Raw genomic sequence first — 17,802 nt, 5'->3', positions numbered from 1 at the left:
GCTGCTGGGGTGTGTCCAGGGAAGGGCAGTAAAGTTGGAGAAAGGTCTAGAGGACAAGTTCTATTAGGAGAGGCTGAGGGACCTAGGCTTGTTTAGTCTGGAGAAAAGGAGGCTGAGGGGTGACCTTACCGTTCTAAAAATCCCTGAGAGAAAGTTGTAGCTAGCTGAGGGTTGGCCTCTTCTCCTAAGCAATCAGTCACAGAATGAGAGCCTCAAGCAGTGCCGGGGGGGTTCAGGCTGGATATCAGGAGGAATTTCTTGATGGAAAGGGTTGTTAAGTATTGGCATGGGCTGCTGAGGGAGGTGGTGAAGTCACCATCCTTGCAGGTATTTATGAAAGGACTGGACACAGGACATCATGCAGTGTTCTAATTGACAAGGTGGTGATCAGTCAAAGATTTGACTCAGTGTTCCCAGCCTAAAGGATTCTGTGATTCTGTGCATTCATGAAGGAGAAAGGAATCTAGTCAAACTAGCAATTTTTGAGGAAAAAAAATCTTAAAGGTGTAGAAGTACTGCCCCTGAACACCAAAAGACATGTGGCAGAGGTGAGGTGGGGTGGACAGGAGGAAGAAAACCAGTCTGAACAAGAGTTTTGGCTGTAATTCAGTAAAAAAAGTTTATGGCCTTTGGAAGAAGTAGGTCTCCACGCAGGAAGACTACAAAGTTCCAAATTTGTATGGAGAGAAAATTTAAAGGGCCAAAGCCCAACTAGAACTTAATTTGACTACCACAATAGCCAAAATATGTTGTTATCAATACATTTGGTGAGCTGGGAGACACAGATGAGGAACAGAACAGTGGCCTAATAATCCAAAGGAAAAAATTAACAACCTGCTACACCACTTAGACATACAGAAGTCTATAAGGCCAAATGGGATCCTTCTAAGGGTACTGAAGGAGCTGGTAGAAGAGCTCACTGAGTAATTTTTAATCATTTAGCAGCAGTTCTGGCTAACTGGGGAGGTCCCAGGAGATTGGAAGTTGGCCAATGTGATGCCCTTCCACAAGGGCTGGAAGGAGGATCCATATGGTGCTGGGGCACTGTAGGCCTGTCAGCCTGGGGAAGGTCACGGAACACATCACACTGAGTGTCATCACAAAGCCAAGACAACCAGGGGTCAGGCCCAGACAGCAAGGATCTAGGGAAGGTAGGTGCTACTTGACCAACCTGACCTATGACAGGGTGACCCACTTAACAGATGAGGGAAAGGCTTTGTATGTTGTCTGTCTTGACTCCAGCAAAGCCTTTGACATTAACTCCCACATCACTCTCCCAGAGAAACTAGCTGTTCATGACTTGGATGGGTGCACTGTTAATTGGGTAACAAAGTGGCTGGATGACCAGGTCCAGAGAGTGGTGGTGAATGGAGCCACACCCAGCCAGCAATCGATCACAAGTGCTTTTTCCAGGGGTCAGTACTGGAGCCAGTTTTGTTTAACAGCTCATTCGCTGATCTGGATGAGGGAACTGAGCATACCCTCAGTCATTTTGCAGACAACACCAAGATGAATGGGAGCATTGACAGGGCAGGAAGGCTCCGGAGAGGGAACCGGACAGGCTGGATTGACGGACTGAGGCCAAACGTGATGTTCAATAAGGCCAAGTGTTAAGTCTTCCCCTGGGATCACAGAGCACTACAGTCTGGAAAAGCTGCCCAGCAAAGGACCTGGGGGTGATATGGTCAACATGTGGCTGAACATGAAGCAGTAGTGTGCCCAGGTGGCCAATGGCAGTTCTGTTCCAAATCTGTTTTGTTTTACCCTCTCTACAGGAAGACAGAGTACTGTGGGGTGAGGTCTTTGTTTATTTAAAATTCTGTTAAGACCTTGCTTGTTTTGCTCAGACACCACTTGAGGTACCACCCAAGGACAGCATGAATAACTTACAGCAGCAGAGGACCGAGTCCACCAGAGTATAGCTTGGCAGTGCAGCAGTGTCAAAATGGAATCAGAGCCTGGATAAAAGATATCATTTGTGGACTCCACCAACACTGCCACATGGTGTTTGTGTTGCCAGCTTGAGCCATGACATCAAAATAAAGAGCAAAACCTAACAGGATACTGAGAAGCACGCAAATGTGTCCAACTCCAAGCAGTAACCATTTTCCTCAGAGTATAGATTCAGGCCATGCTCTTTCAGAAGCTGAAAATGTCTGTTTTGTACCTTTGCACTTAATTCAGTCCTGCGCTTTGCATTCTGTCTCTGCAGACTTAATTTCAAAGTAAGACAATAATCCAATATCAAGTACAGAAACCATGGTGATGACTGTACTTCCACAAACCTAAATGATTTTCCAATTATGGAAGGAGCTGTAAAATGCAATCTTGGCCACTAAAGCTCTCCTACACATCATACAGATGTTCACAGTTTTCACCATGCTGTGAAATACTCATCAAAATAGAAGCCTAATTAACACCTCTTACAAAGACTGCAAAAAGTGACTCACCAGTGTTATGCTGTTAGCAGCAGTAACTGGATTCCTTAGACGCCACCAGCAATACCATTCATACATGTATCTGTGCCAGCCCTTGTAAAGGTGGACATTATTAAGAGAACTAGTCAGGGTAGAACTGAGACATATGATTTTCCAGACTCCAAATTTCAAGCTAATGATTACATTCACAACACAGTTAAGACACATAAACACAAGTTGTTCTAAAAGGCCGCTTCAGTTATTAACTATTCATGACAAATCTGAGTACACAAGGACAATCAGAGGAAGAAAAGGGAGAGGTCTATATATTTTTTTAAAATAAAATTTTAATGTGCTATATAGGCATGATCACTACAAGATCTTCCACCTATATGCAATACTACACACTGTTAACACACTGCATTTTCACTGTACATTTAAAAATCTGGGAAGAATATTCCTTCACTGGAAAAATATCATACAATCACTTAAATAAACAAAGACAACATTACAGTGCAAACAAAATCCTGGTTTTATTTATTATGCAATTACTGAGTACTTTCTATAAGTCTTTTAGAAAAATAAAAAAACCTTCCCATGGACAACCAATATATTCTGATGATTTCCTCTTGCAGAACCAAGAACCTTGATCTGATCCTTTAACTCATTTATATGATGCATACTCACATGATTTGTATGAAGCAATGGATCCCAACCCAAAATTTGCAGACAGCAACAAAATGGCACTTGCTGGCTTCATCTGACTTTTGATCAGACCCATGACAAGAGAGGTCTGGTACAATAGCTATCCCCATGAATTAAAGACAAAGTGCTTAAGGAAGCCAGACAAGGCCTTAGTTAATGATGATATTGGTTTCTGCTGGTAATTTCTGTTAGACAGAGTAGGGGCATAGTTTTGGGTTGGGTTTTTTTTTTTTTTTCCCTTTAAGGAAGAAAAACAGACCATGGAACAGCAATCATGCCAGATTCAACATGCAAAAGAAGAAATATGACATATCTCTGTCCCAAAGGGCATGATAGTTTTACTCGAGCCCACAAAGGCCAAGACTCAGAGCAGATGTCACCTGCTTCCTAATCTGTGTGAACTCTGCCACCTTCATAAACTCCTACTCTGGTGAGAGACTATACTAACTTCAAAGTGCCTGTATGCTCTTGTCAGTTGGGCGATGTTAAGAGAGTAAAGATTTAGGGAAATAAAAAAAGCAGGTAAGCAGGTAGGTGTGTTACATAAAAAGGGGATGTTTGTTTTCACTTGGAGAGGAATGTTGTCTCTTCGTCCTCCACTGTTCTGCCCTCCTTGGAAAACCGGAAAACCTGTTTGAATGCAGCTTCCGATTCTGGGTGAGACAGACATGTTTGACCCACTACCACTGCTGCACATAATGACACTGCACTCTTCACATATATATTATCTGTTCAATCTGCACTGGATGCCACATAACAAATAAGGCAGGCTTAAAAGGAAACAAAATATTTAGCACCAGAGACAGTATATGGGTCATCCTTGAGGTTCTTACCAGATTAGACAATACCATGAAGCACTACTTTTACAGGCAGTAAGTGGTTATTCCATTACAATTTTCAGATTTGCACTGCTTTCTAAGCATACATTAAAAAAATAGCTAAGAAAGCTGAATTAAATAGCACACAACTTCACAGTCCTATTGCTGTCTGTAAAATACATAACCTGCATTTAACCAGTTTGCTACTATACCAGCTGATGAGTTGGTTAATGCACAACATTCTAGATGTATGTGGGAGATGGCACAACATGAGGACTATAAGGCTATAGATCCCCCAGTTCCAGCTTGTATACAATTGTAATTTTTCACTTAACTTACTCAATGAGCACACAGAGCATGTAGAAAATGTCTCAAGTGGATGGACACTAAGCTCACAGGACTAAGATAAAGAGCAGCTTCCACAGTGCTTCTGGCTGACAGTGACTGAAATACAGTAGAAGGCAGGCTTCTGCTCATGTAAAAAGAGCACTGGCCAGAAGGTATGCACCAACGGGGCTGTGCCTTAAGAATGCCTTGGTAGACCAGAAAAACAAATTCTGCTCTGCTACATACAGCAGTTCTCACAGCTGCAAAAGCCATCTTGTGGAAAGGCAGTGTGATACATGTTAGGACAGCTGTTAGATCCAGATGAACAAGCAAGTGAAAATTTTGCCTACTAAAGCTTTATAAAAGCCTTTGACCACCCTCATGCATAAATACTAACCCACATATCAAAATTACTTATCCTAACTACTTAAAACATTATGGTGTAACTGCCCCAAACAGAATTAGCTGCCTGTACCTACACATGAAACTTGCAAATGAAGACAGTAAACGTTAAGAGATTATTGTACCAAAAAGGATAAAAATATATAATAAACTACTGTTTAATTACATCCCCTATTCATAAGTAATTGTCCATGATTCACTCTCACAAAATTGTTTTAAGACTGTGTGTCTAACAGAAGTTCAACATTGAAATTTGACTACCCCAAGAAACTGCATTTAAAAAATCCCAAATCTATCAAGCTATGTGACCAGAGCCAGAGACTTGCCTGCTAAGCAGCTCCTTCTCAGGTCCATCAAGAACACCCCAGGGTCCCTCAGAGTAAGGTTACTCTTTCTCATGGAGAAGTTTCTCAGGGTAGCAAGAAAATAAAAGTTCTTGGCTTTTTACTGATGAAAAGAACTTGTTGATTCTTCTCAAGACACGAAGGAAGAACTTTTGTTGGGAAGCACTTTCATTCACATAGAAGGTCTGGGAAGGTTATCTGCTCTCCTTGCACTAAAATAAGTGTTCTTTATCTTGCGCAGCAGTACAGTTCTAGAGGCATGCTGCAGCACAAGTGTGTCACACACAGAGTCCCACACACAACTCCGCAGAGAGCCCGCATTCACAAGACTAAAGACTGCCTCTCTCCATTATAGACCCAAGCTCTGAATTCCGGCAATGATTTCTGCGCAACCCAGCTTGTCTTTCACTTCCCATCCACAGGAAGGGGTGGGACTAGGTTATTAGAGAGTCCGTACAGCCACAGGGTAGAGCAAGGACAAGTGCTCTGCTCCTTTGATAGGCAGCTTTTTCGTAGTGTAGTAGTGGATGACTTCAGGAACACTGTCGAAGGGAGGGCTGTTCTGACCCAGGATGTATTTTTCTTTGGTTTTGGTCAGCTTCATATGCATAAAACCTTGACTGCTCCTGCAAGGAAAGCAAAGTGTAAGTTCATGCTTTTACACAGGAAAGAGGGGCACAGAACCATGACAGGTTCTCCTTACGGAGGGGGAAGTAGGAGAACAAAATGCAAGTAGTTGCTGGGTTGAAGGCCAAGACAGTGGCCAGACTGACAGTTTCCAACTGCTAGTTGCAAACCCCCATGACAGTTCACCACAAAGGCAGCCTAAGATAGTTTTGTTATCAGCACCTGAGCTGCACTGATCCACATGTAAAGCTGTCTCACACAGAAAGTGATCCAGAGGTGTGCCAGAAAACAATCCATTTCCTCCCCATGGCCCCTCTCTCCAGCCCCTTCAATATTTTCCATGAACACTTATTTTCACTGCAGCCAGTCATTACTTCTGGACCCCAAATACCTGTGGTGTTGGCCTGTCAGAGGCCTGAGGGTCCCTTCATAGGCACAAGCAGGCTATGAATCTTGCTCAGCTAGGCAAGACAAGACCTATCCTGTTCACCCCTGTGGATGCCTCAGGGCAGACCTTACCCATTCCACCCTGGCAGTAACTGTCCAGGACACATCTCTGTGTGTAATCTGGTGGCTTCAGCTGGGAAAACTACTCCAGGTGAGCACATTCCCAAGGTTTACAGCAAAATACTGTACTAGACTGAACACTATACTAAGCAAGGGATGCTGTCCTGTGGTCTTTCTGCAGGCACCCTCTTTGAGGGAAGGCTCATAATTATGCAGACAGGAGAAGAGTGTCATGGAACTGCCCTGCCTGCTCTGATGGGTAGCACCCACACTGCCATACAGCACCAGAAGTAAAGCTGGCCTCAGCTCTTCCCAGAAGTGACCCCTCAGTGTCTGCTGTCTTAACATAACATATAGGAGCGCAGAGTTCAGCCAGGACAACAAGGAAGAGCTCCTGCACGTCAAGATGTTGAATGGAGCTTGTTTTTTACAAGAAGTTTTTTACAGCTTGTTTGATGTCCCAATCCCTAACCTTCTGGCTCCAAGCTGTTGTTTCTTCTAGGTGTGTCCAGGAGCAGAGACAATAGTGTTAAAGCTAGAGTTAGTCTGTGTCAGCAAAAAAACCCAATTCAAGATGACAGAGAAAGCTGCAGCAGGAAAACAAATTATGTTAAAAACAGCTTCTCTAAAATCTGCCATATTCTAGTTAGCAGGTGCAGCATATGTAAGTGTTTGTGTCATAACCAAGCTCATGTCTTTCACATGTATTCAATAACTCTCTGATGAAGAAAACCTTTTTGGTGCGCAGAAACCACTGCAGGCACTGCAATTATGGCTGTGTGTGCTTAAAATCTTGCTTTAAATATCAATATCTTAGTGGGAAAATATATCTTTCAAGTCATAATTGATCTCTAAATTGTTTCCCTTAAACAAGAGCGACATCTTTAAATACTTATTACGAGGACAGATGTACTGCTCTCTTTCTTCAGTTTAATATGAATCTCCTTTTCTACAAAATGACTTAAGAGCGTGCAGATACATTAATGGAATCATAGGTGCATACTAATTTCAGAAATATGGCAAGTACTGGAGAACAATCTTTTAAGTGCAATTTAGTGCAGGAAAGGAAAAGGCACAAGCCTTTCTCGAAGAGGAAGACAATGCACATAGTATGAACAAATCACTACAAGCCACATATTCATGACAGACAGCTGTTGCTTCCCCAGGAAGGGCCTATGTATATATTCAGGCTTCTGTAGGACATAGTCATTGAGCTTCCACAAAAAGAATCTCTGCTATGTATCTTGACAGGTAAGCCTTCTGGAAGGCCATACTGTTTGTGATGGTGAGGGAAAAAGAATGTGAGCTAAAAGTTATGAATAGCAGGCTAATGGAATGTACACAAAGCCAATCTATAGCTTCTGCCCTTGGGATGGAACAAACCCAAGACGCAGTACAACTGGGGCAAAATGGGCCAGAAGAGGAACTATGATAGGAAGGACACATGGTGGGAAAGACAATGATTGAATGGTCTGCCCATAAATGCCTACTGCAGCCCTGAGTTCCACAGTAGCTGCAAAGTGCAGCCAGCTGCTGGAAGACAGTGACTACTTGTGAGGCTGCACCTGTAACTGGTGAGAGGGGGGGCCCATAATAAAAGAGACATCAACACTGGAGCAAATCCAGAGCAGAACCATTAAATGTGGTCTGGGGATAGGAATACCTGACATACGAGGACAGGCTTGAGGGAATTGTGCCTGTTTAGTCTCCAGGAGAAGAAAAGGTGGAGGGTGTCAGGCTGCAATCACCCACTGCCCAAAATGGAGAGATACAGAGAAAACAGAAGTTTCTCAGTCAACAAGCACAAACTGCAAGGGAGTTCCCAGCGGACACAGGAACTTCTTCCTTATAAGAGTTCTAGGGCCCAGGAACCAGGATAAGGCAGGTCAGAAGGGTTTCATCCTCATAAGTTTTCCAAAGCACTCGGCAACCTGGATAAGCATGTACTGCTTGGAGCAGGGGATTGGACTAGACATCTCCAGAGGTCCATTCCCAACCAGATATCTCTAGGAAACTGGAAGGTATGTGAAACTGACTTCAAAGCTTTGCAGTGTCTCACGTGCTAATTTTCTGTTCATAAAGGAATAGAACTGAGAAGCAAAAACATTCAGTCAATGAACTTGTTTTGCCTACTGCTAGTGTTTGCACTCAATAGCACATTGTTAGTGATAGACCTGATTTCTATCCTGGCTAATTTTCTGGACGTCCAGAAGTCTTCAAACTGAGCATTATTTCAGGCTTACTGGTGGATGAAAGCAAAGCTTTAAAATATTTTCCTCCTTCACTTCCTTTCCACCCTCTTTTAGTTTCCAAAAATTACACTGTGAATGTGCAATGTGGTGCTATGTGGTCTCCTTGTTCCAAATGAGCTGTCACTGGTTGCAAGTAGACATATCAAAACAGACAATTCTCATCTTCTATAATGCAGAACAACATAAGTTGGAAGAAAGTCAACTTAGCACCTTGAAATCATGCCCTTGAACTAACACTTTCAACTGTAAACTATTCTGTGAAGCTATTCACATCTATACTAAGGATCCTTCTGTGCTGTCTCACCTTCTCTATTTGTCCTTAAAATCTGCCTCATAGTCTCCTCTCTTCCGGTACGCCTGGACTCAGAGAATCAGTGCCTTTGGTAACAGGTAAGGGCAAAATGCATCCTGCACTTGATTAACAGCACCAATGCTGCTAGACCAGTGACTAGAATTAGAGAGACCAAGTCAAAAAGGAACCTAGAAGTCATACTCCTTCGTTCTCTCCTCCAAATGCTTTCAATATAAGCTCTGATTTTAGTATGCAAAGAGATTACTGAAATTTCAGGTAGTGAAGGGGAAAAATGCCCCATGGTTGAAGTGACAGTAAATAAATTTCTGCTTAGTTTTTGAAGCACTGTTGCAGTCTACCTGAACAAGTGCCTGACTGAGTAGTCCTAGTTTTGGAATGCCTATTTTTCAGCTCAGCAATAATTATTAGAACCTGCCAGGCCCAAGGCTTTCAAAGAAAAGAACCTAAATAGTGATTCTGAGTTCACATATGTGAACACTGATGACAGCCAGTGTCTTGAGGAGACAAGACATACACATTTTGCAAAATAAGGTGCTGGGACCTGAACTAAGGCATGTGATACTGTTACTGTGTGAATTCTGAATGTCATTGTGGTTTTTCAAATGTTGCAATAACTCTTCACCACATTTTCATTCAATTGAGGGAAAACAGTAACAAAACAGTGCTATAAGAGACAATATTCTAGCCTTTCTTTCCTTTTTGCAATCATTGCCATGAGTTTCACATACAGAAGAAAATTGTTAATTGCTGATCCCTGCAAAAATTTCTTTTCATCAAGCACAGATGTTTACACAGACACAAACTTGATACATGACTAACAGTCAGTCAGTTGTTTAAAACGTTTGGCAACACAACCATAACACCAAGAGCCTTTGAATTGCAACCTCCTCACATATTTTCTTTCTGTTTTCAAAACCCAGTGACGATGGGAAAGGAATTGGGCAGACAATTAATCAGAACATACTTTTCTGATCTTATGCATGAAGTGTGATAAAAGCAGGTTTAATAAATATTAATTAGATATTAAACCTAGTATTTTTTCTCCAGGAAATATTAATGGCTTTGAAACATGATTCAGTGTTCACAATCAGAAAGTCTGGTCAAGTCTTCTGAAACCTATTTTTGCTGAAGAAACCACTGTTTTGTCGGAACAGATCTTCTGCATTCATTTTGATAAAACATCACTTGCACAAAGAAAAAAGCAACAACTTTGCAATAGCATCAGAAAAAAAAAAAAAAATCCAGCAATGTAGAAAATATATGCTGTGTTATTTTTCCATTCTGAAGTGATTTTTCATTTCAGAATTTTAACTTGTATTACATACTGTTACTTTGAACAAAGCCTATAATGTTTCATGTCGATGTACAGCAACAAGAAAATAAAACCTCCTCTGAAAAATAAAGACTCACTACTTAACCCCAGACAAAAAAAAAAAACAAAACCAAAAACCAACAAACTGAAAAATCATTTACTTGAGACATTAAGAGGCTGGCCTATGAACTGGTTTTCCTGTTTCAGCTTTTCTTTTTCAAACACATTATACACAACACTGTCATTCTACACCTGATGGACACAGTCTCCATGACAAAATAATGTCTCTTCCCCTACAAACAAGGTGCAGAAGTGTTCATTTGCACGCAATGTATGAAGATGACTACTGAGCCCAAGCTCCATTCTCTATAACCAGTTCCCATCTGCTGCTTTGAAGGTATTGAGACTCTTTGGCTTGCTGGATTTTCCATAGAAGTGACAGAATCCATGCTTTCTGCTGACAGCCAGAACTCTATTGTGGCTTAGGCTAACAACAGACTAGTAATACACTTTTAAATATTTTTATTCAATTGCTAATTTAGAGACATATCAAAAATCCCATGACCTCTTTGTAAATTATACTGACTGGAAGAAACTTGTAATTTTTACAATATTACAGGAGTTACTTCCAAAAACAAAATCAACACAAAGGTGCAAGTCCAGAATTTTTCCAGAACTACCCAAAGCTTATGTACTCAACTTCGGAAATCAGGACCACTTCTACAGACTGTAATGATAAAAACCCAAAAAAACAAAAAACACCCAAAAACCCCCCAAAGAACAAAACAAAACAAAAAACCCCGCAAACCCAACAATAACAGCAACACCCAAACAAACAAACAAACAAAAACCCACAAAAAAACCCCCACCTCACAACTTGCAGTTTCCTTTGCTATTCAGGGAAACCACATGCCTGTTTATGAGTCCACTGGATCAGGATGTCAAAAGGCACCACCCTCTCTGAATTCAGCTCTGTACTTCCAGTGGCTACAGTTGTGCAGGAACTATCTGACAGAGCAGAAAGCAATGGCTGTTACTGGTTTTGCTCACAGACTGCACATTTAGTTAACCTCTGAGATAAGTATTATCGAAAATTAAGAATAGTTGTACTTCCCAAAACTGAAATATGAGTCAGGAAATTAAGTGGTGTGGGCATGGTGCACACTGCTGCAAGCGCCTTGGGAGGGGGAATTCCTGTCTGAAAGGATTAGCTAGTAAAGCCGAGTTGGTGCCTGGTCTTCACTGAACAAGACTGAAACATGCTAACCCCATCCTGAGATCCTGTTCTATTGCTACATCACAAGGCACCTCTGTGAGCTTGATGTTCACTGAAGTAATTGCTGAACACCTAAAACATTTATAAGTAAGAAATGGCTCTCCCTCTTTCATTTGCACATCCACTTCTACCTTTTTCACCAGTCTGCTTGTAAAGAACAGGTCTCAGAAAAGGAATTTGAAACCAGGCATTTCAATAGCAGCCAGGAATTTCTGGTCACAGCACAGTTGCCAGGAGTATGGGTCTCCAACTATTACCCAGCCTTCTGCAATTATAATTGTGTTTAAGGAAAGAATGGGTGGGTATGAGCAAGCCAAATATCTACAGCCCTGAAGGAATATAGAGAAGAGGAAACACAGGGAACAATCCAGGGCTGACAGAGATTCAAGAGAATGTATAGCTGCCCCTCATGCCTTTGGGATCATTTTGCTCTGCGAATGTAGATCATATTCTTTCCCTCTTCTGCTGTGCAGAATTTAAACAATGCTGACAGAGGCTTAGCTCTTTGGATCCCAATTAATAGAAAGATATTTGTACCTTCAAACACTTGACACTAACAATACCAATTCCAACTGAGATGAGCAACGTAAATGTGCACTTTAGTAAGACCTTCTCTGATGCCCATAGAGATAGCTAATCCACATGTAATTAAATTTCACTGGGCAGACTACACCATCTCAAAGTGACAGACATTGACATGAGCAATTTAAACTACATCAATGAATGTTTTATACACAGATGCATTTTAATTTAGCAATAAAGCTATTTTCACGCTCATTTCGTTGCATTTGGAATGATAATTTTTGGAATTTCAATCAGGCAAATATCTCACACAAATTCCTCATGCAAGTTAAGCCTGTCTGGCCCTCTCAAAGTCCACAGAACACACAGAGGTTTCCTGCTATTGGAAAAAATGGTCTTCAGAGATGTCTCCATTACGCAACATTCAGTCATATTAAATGAAAATGAGAAAGTTTTACCATCTTTTCACTTTTCAAATACAGGTAATATTTGGGTAGATTCTCATTGCTGTGTTTTGGGAAACAATCTTTTGTTACTAGAGAAAAGAAAACTCAAAAACTAGAGTGAAGTGGTTTGGCCATGGTTTTTGCTTTCAGTTTTTAGAAAAAGCTCATCACACAAAACAGAAGAATAGATTTTATCACTGTTACTTAAACCCTGTACAAAATCAGGGTGTGATTCTTATTTTTTCTCTGAAGCATAAATGAAACTTTAAACTGAAAAGAAATGCTGACTCACACATGGTAGTAAAGGTCCCTGAGAAGTACAAACACACCTAATAGATGAGAACACTGTACTTCTGTGCAAAGAGACTACAAGAGGTACATATTAAAGATATGAACTCAGCTGTCCCAAACAGCAAAATATCATTTTAACTGTCACCTTTTTCTCTGGAAGTTGTGCTCTGCCTGAATAACAAAAATCACTGGGTTGATGCAAGAGTTAAGTGAAATACTTTTAAATAAAGGTCATATTCCAAGACTTTGAAAGACTTGAAAAGGAAAAACTTATTCCAAAGCTTGTGCCATTAATGCTTCAATGTTCGAAAATACCTAGAGGACACCTATATTGGAGAATACACAGACCAAATTACAAAAGAGGTAACAGGAAACTGAGCCACAGTGCTAAAGCAGATGTTTTCCAGCTCAAGGCAAGCCTCTGCTTTACAGAGAGATCCCAAAAATAACAGCAGAAGAATAATGATTTAAAATACTCTCCTACAAAATATTTTTCTTCCCAAGTCCTAGAATGGAATTTTAAACACTAAAAAAAGGATCAGCTTTGGTGCTATTCATAAAACTGTTCGTTGCAACCAGGTATCACCATCCCAGCAGTAAAAGGTATTTTCAGAACAGGCTTGTGAAGAGATGGCATAAAAGACAAACTGGCAGGAGTAATGCTAGTGAAAAGGGCAAGCTGGCCCGTACCCCTGACCTACTTGGAAGGTTTGGTTCCACATCAGACCCTATCCTGCATGAAGGAAAGAAAGCAAACATTTCTCTGCACCTGTACAGCCTGTACCAAGGTTAAGGGGCCTCTTTTTCTCCTGCACAGAAAACCCTGATGATCTTCCCCAGCTAGAAAATGATGTGAACTTATTATCCTGTCATGGATAGGAGAATTGGACTAGTTGATCCTCCCTTCCAACCCCAACTGTTCTATGAACCTGTTTCATGGTATGTTGAAGACAACATCTGTATCTCTGCTCAGCCTAAGCAAGGTAAGGCAAATTCAGAGCAGTGCTAAGACTGGTATACTGCTCATTTCCTTATTCTCTAGATCTTTCATCCTCAATCCTGGGCTTTTTACTTTGAAAAACCGTAGCAATGCTGTACAGCCTTACTCCAGTAAAGCACACAAAACAAAAGGAATGAAATCCCCAAACAATACAGTTCCTTATTCAGCCTATAGCAGAAGCAGCAGGAGCATTTCAAATTAGAACCAGAAAAAAATTTACACAAAGTTTATTTAATTAAGTGGACACCAAATGAAGACTAAAAATCTCTTAGCATCCCCAGATAGGAAGGTACTAATTCAGTGACTGTAACTATACATCACACAGTCCCAAACACTCTGGAGTCCTTCGGAGCTACAACAGTGCAGTAACAAACAGATATCTTTCTCATATGGCACAAGAGAAGTTAGGGCTTATAAATACATTTACTATGTTTTACTGGTAAGTACTTACTTCAGTGAAAGGGAATAGTCATGCTTGCTTGTTTGACTATTTCTTACAAGGTAGCTACACTCCTTACATAAACGTAACAGGTTTTCTGCATCTGTCCGACTGATTGCTCCATGATACCATCTAGAAAAAAAGCAAAGAGATTAATACACACACAGAAATATTCCCACTCATACTGCTTTTGCTGCTTAATTTCTTAAGGTATGAACTGTTATCAATAGTACATGGATACCTTTAAAATCTATTATATTATGGATAAAAAGCACTAGATGAAGTTATTACAATTTGTGGAGACTTGTAGTTCCTGTTAGCTCAGGGGAAAAAGTCAGAACAGGAAACCACACAATAAGATTGGTGTACATGTTTATGTAAGAGATTCCCATTTAGAGCAACACATTACAACCTGTCTTGCAAACAGATCCATTTGCTCTCTTTCGTCTCTGGGATGTAACAATTTTTAAACTAATATGCAAAATAAAAAAAACCAACAAAAGCAAAGAAATAGAAAATCCCATGTGGAGAATATGAACAGTTAATGGTGGAAAAGATTTGCTAAAATAAATCTTTGAAAAAGGAGAAGAGTGATAAAGTGTGAAGATCTATTAAAAAGGCACATTCTAAACAAAACTGTGGCACTCTGAGAGCTTTAAATAAATCTCTGGTATATCTGTGGAGTGAATGTGAATAATTCAGGGAAGAAAAGAAATTGGGAGAGGAGAGGTGGGTCCTTCGTTAAAGTAGCCACTGCGAACAAAGAAGCTTCTTAGTGTGTGCTGCTCTGTATCAGCTTTTAAAATTTCAGACTCCACGAGTAAGCGCTTTGACCCTTCCCTAAGTTTCCAGAGCAATGTAAAATGTGTCTGGCCCTGTACTGCGTCAAATATGTCTCTGAGGAAGATCTCTCCCTCCCTAAAATTACCAGGTGCACTTTGAAACACTATGTGACACTACCACATCTGTCTAAGCAAGACAATGAACACATCAGAAGTGCTCTGTCTGTTCTTACCAGGAACTGTTGTTTGCTTTGTGCAAAAGAGTTTTAGTCCATTTGTTCTTACTCTAAGAAAGATGCTCCAGCTAAAAGATAGGTGATAAAGACCAGATAAATATCTTTGACAGAAATCATGCTCCTAACTACCTTGTGCTAGTGTCTCCATTGTCAAATCTCTTTAATGTACTAAAACAAAAAAAGATGTTGGTGCCCAAATTAAAAATTCATTGTGTGCTTGATTAAAACCAAAGTCTGCATTATAGGGAACTAGAAAGTGGTTATACTTTACATAGTCAAAACAGACTAGAAAGGGAGGCCCATCAAGATGGCTTCATCGCATCACAAATAAGACGGAGACACAAACGCAAATGATTTCATGCAGCCTCCTCCTCATCTCGCATTAGATATTTACTGGTGAAGCATATTTCTTAACAAGCAATTTAAAGACTAGATTGCCTTCTGAGAATGAGGAAATAATATTAACACAAGTGTGAATCAAGAAATGGATTTAGGAGACCTTAAAAACTTTTCCTATTAGGTACAATTATCTTTATTTTCTTTTCTCCCCAGAGGGCCAAATAAAACAAAAGTAAAGTATTACCTTACCAAAATAAGGGAGATGCTGGACTCTGATATTCAGAGAGAAATGGAAAAAGAACACAGGGTTGGTTTGAGGAAGAAAAACAGGCTTTTAGAATTGTCAGTAAAACAGTTGATCCGATAACATCTGATTCAGATGTGACGTCTGGAAGCAGTTTTGGCTATACCTGACAGTAAACAGCAGTATCCAGAAGTGTAATTGTTTGTGAGTCATATGCCCATGTTTTTGCGACACTCTGATTGCTCCTGTTCCAGCTACCTAGTGTGATAAGCAAAGTGTGATAATCAGTTTTAGTTCCTGAGTGATTTGCTGTTCAACTGTATTGGGTCTGTTTGTCCTGGGTGTGCTCATTTTTTTAAATGTCTACATGTAAGTATTTGTGAAGAAAGGTCAAAGATTCAAATATCAGTGATGTGGTCTTTAAAAAGTGCAACAACAGCTTGTGAAAAACACCAGCACAAAAGTATGGAATATCCTGAATGTCTTCTAAGATATCCTGGAAAACACAGGTACACAATAAAAACCTGAAAGCAAAATTCTAACATAATCACACACTTTGACCCCTAACAGGATCTCATCCTGAGTTTGTAAGTACCCTGACTGTGGTTGACAGAATGCTCTTCCTGATCTCCCTTAGTTTGTCAATGGTCAGGTTTCAGCCACTAAGGGGCCATAACTCTACTGAAGACAGGACAGCAGCATTAATTATACAGTAAGTATAAGTTATTACAGCTTATATAATGCATAACACTACTTGTTTCTGAGTTACAGCAAAACAGGAAACCACCAGATCTTGATTATAAGGCTGGGAGGGATTCACTTTCAATGAGACAATGGAAACAGCAGAACACACATTTTCTTTACACTGTTATTGAGGAAATAGAAGAAATTACTTTGATTCCCCTGGGTCCATGAGTTAATAAGTTCATAGTTACAGATTCCTCAGTCACGAGTAAATACCTGCTTAATATACTAACACATCTTGGTATTTCTGCCTGTTTGGGGAATACCCTAACCTACACATCCCACTTGCCAGATTGTGTACATCCTGTCCTTTGCATCTTGTATTCCTTTCTGCAAAAATAGACTCCACTTTTGCAGAAAAAGAAGGAAAGGTTTGGCATGTGCTGTGGAGATGTCTCACATTACTAAAACTTGAGTAATTTGAATTATTATGAAAAATCTACAGTAAAATAAATATTAACTCTTGCACTTTCTGTCACATCATTGATAACTGTGCATTCATTTTATGTTTGATCCATCATACTGAAGAATCAAAAATAACCTCACGTCGCTGGCATTTGAATAGTTAAGAAGGAAAACCTGCGTTTTTCAGCTGTAACATTTAATTGCGGTTATACTAAAAGACAGAATGACACCACATAAAAATTAGGTAAGAGAAAGTCACCTTCCTGCAGTTATTTTAAATGTATTTGAGACTCGGCAAGTGACTTCTGTGAGCTGTAACTACCCAACTTGGAAGACAAAATTTACCGTAAAATTTATGGCTTTTTTACTATTTACCTAACAATATCAGCAACTGATTTCACAATAATGGTTCGTACTTCCTCTACTGGAGATAAGCATACAACCAGTCAATGGGCAGATGGTTCAAAGGCTGAGGTTGATTAGATGGAACATGACAACATGTGGATGATATTATCTGTTTCAAACTAAAGCTTCCAAATACTGCCTGAAAAATAGAATGTCAAAGGAAAAGCAATTTCTGGAACTACTAATTTGGAGGAACTACCTCCTCTCAAACACTAGGAGAGGATTCCCTCCTACTAAGGATTCAAAGTGTAAAAAGATTGTTAATCCTCTCAATACAACTAGCATTAGGGAACAAAGTATCCTCACAAATTGCATGCTCACATCCATGCTAAATTAAGCTCTTCTTTCTCAGTGCAAATAAATTCTGCCTCTAGCCCAGAACGACAGTCTCTGGAGTGGACTGCCTTCAGGGATTCAAGACACAGCTTCTTCACTTTACCACATGAATCCACTGGCCACTCAGTGCCCAGGAATATTCAGTCTAACTTTTGTAAATTGCTCCACATGAGGATTTTTCTCTGTGTAGCAGGAATTCTAGCCCCTTCTCTGAGGCTGTACCTTTGATATGATACAGGACAGTGGGTCATTCCATCACACAAGCCAGTCTGTCCAAATTGTTCAAGGAAGGCAACAATGAGGTAGGACAGGG

The 17,802-nt window shown here is 40.3% G+C and overlaps 1 protein-coding gene across 1 annotated transcript in view; it reads right to left on the bottom strand.

Annotated features, from left to right (window-relative positions):
* Window positions 1-2,746: 2,746 nt before the first annotated feature.
* SHB (SH2 domain containing adaptor protein B) overlaps window positions 2,747-17,802 on the bottom strand; it is a 58,790-nt gene continuing 43,734 nt past the window's right edge. Inside the window, exons 5-6 of the mRNA XM_040091068.1 lie at window positions 14,011-14,130; window positions 2,747-5,639 (exon numbers count right to left, since the gene is read on the bottom strand). Coding sequence (XP_039947002.1) covers window positions 5,456-5,639; window positions 14,011-14,130 — 304 coding nt within the window. The 3' untranslated portion in view covers window positions 2,747-5,455. The remainder of the gene's footprint in view (window positions 5,640-14,010; window positions 14,131-17,802) is intronic.

Source organism: Hirundo rustica, chromosome Z (assembly GCF_015227805.2).
Source record: "Hirundo rustica isolate bHirRus1 chromosome Z, bHirRus1.pri.v3, whole genome shotgun sequence".
Taxonomy (NCBI): Eukaryota; Metazoa; Chordata; class Aves; order Passeriformes; family Hirundinidae; genus Hirundo; species Hirundo rustica.
Note: the sequence above shows the minus strand (reverse complement) of the source record. Positions and strands in the feature narration are given on the sequence as shown.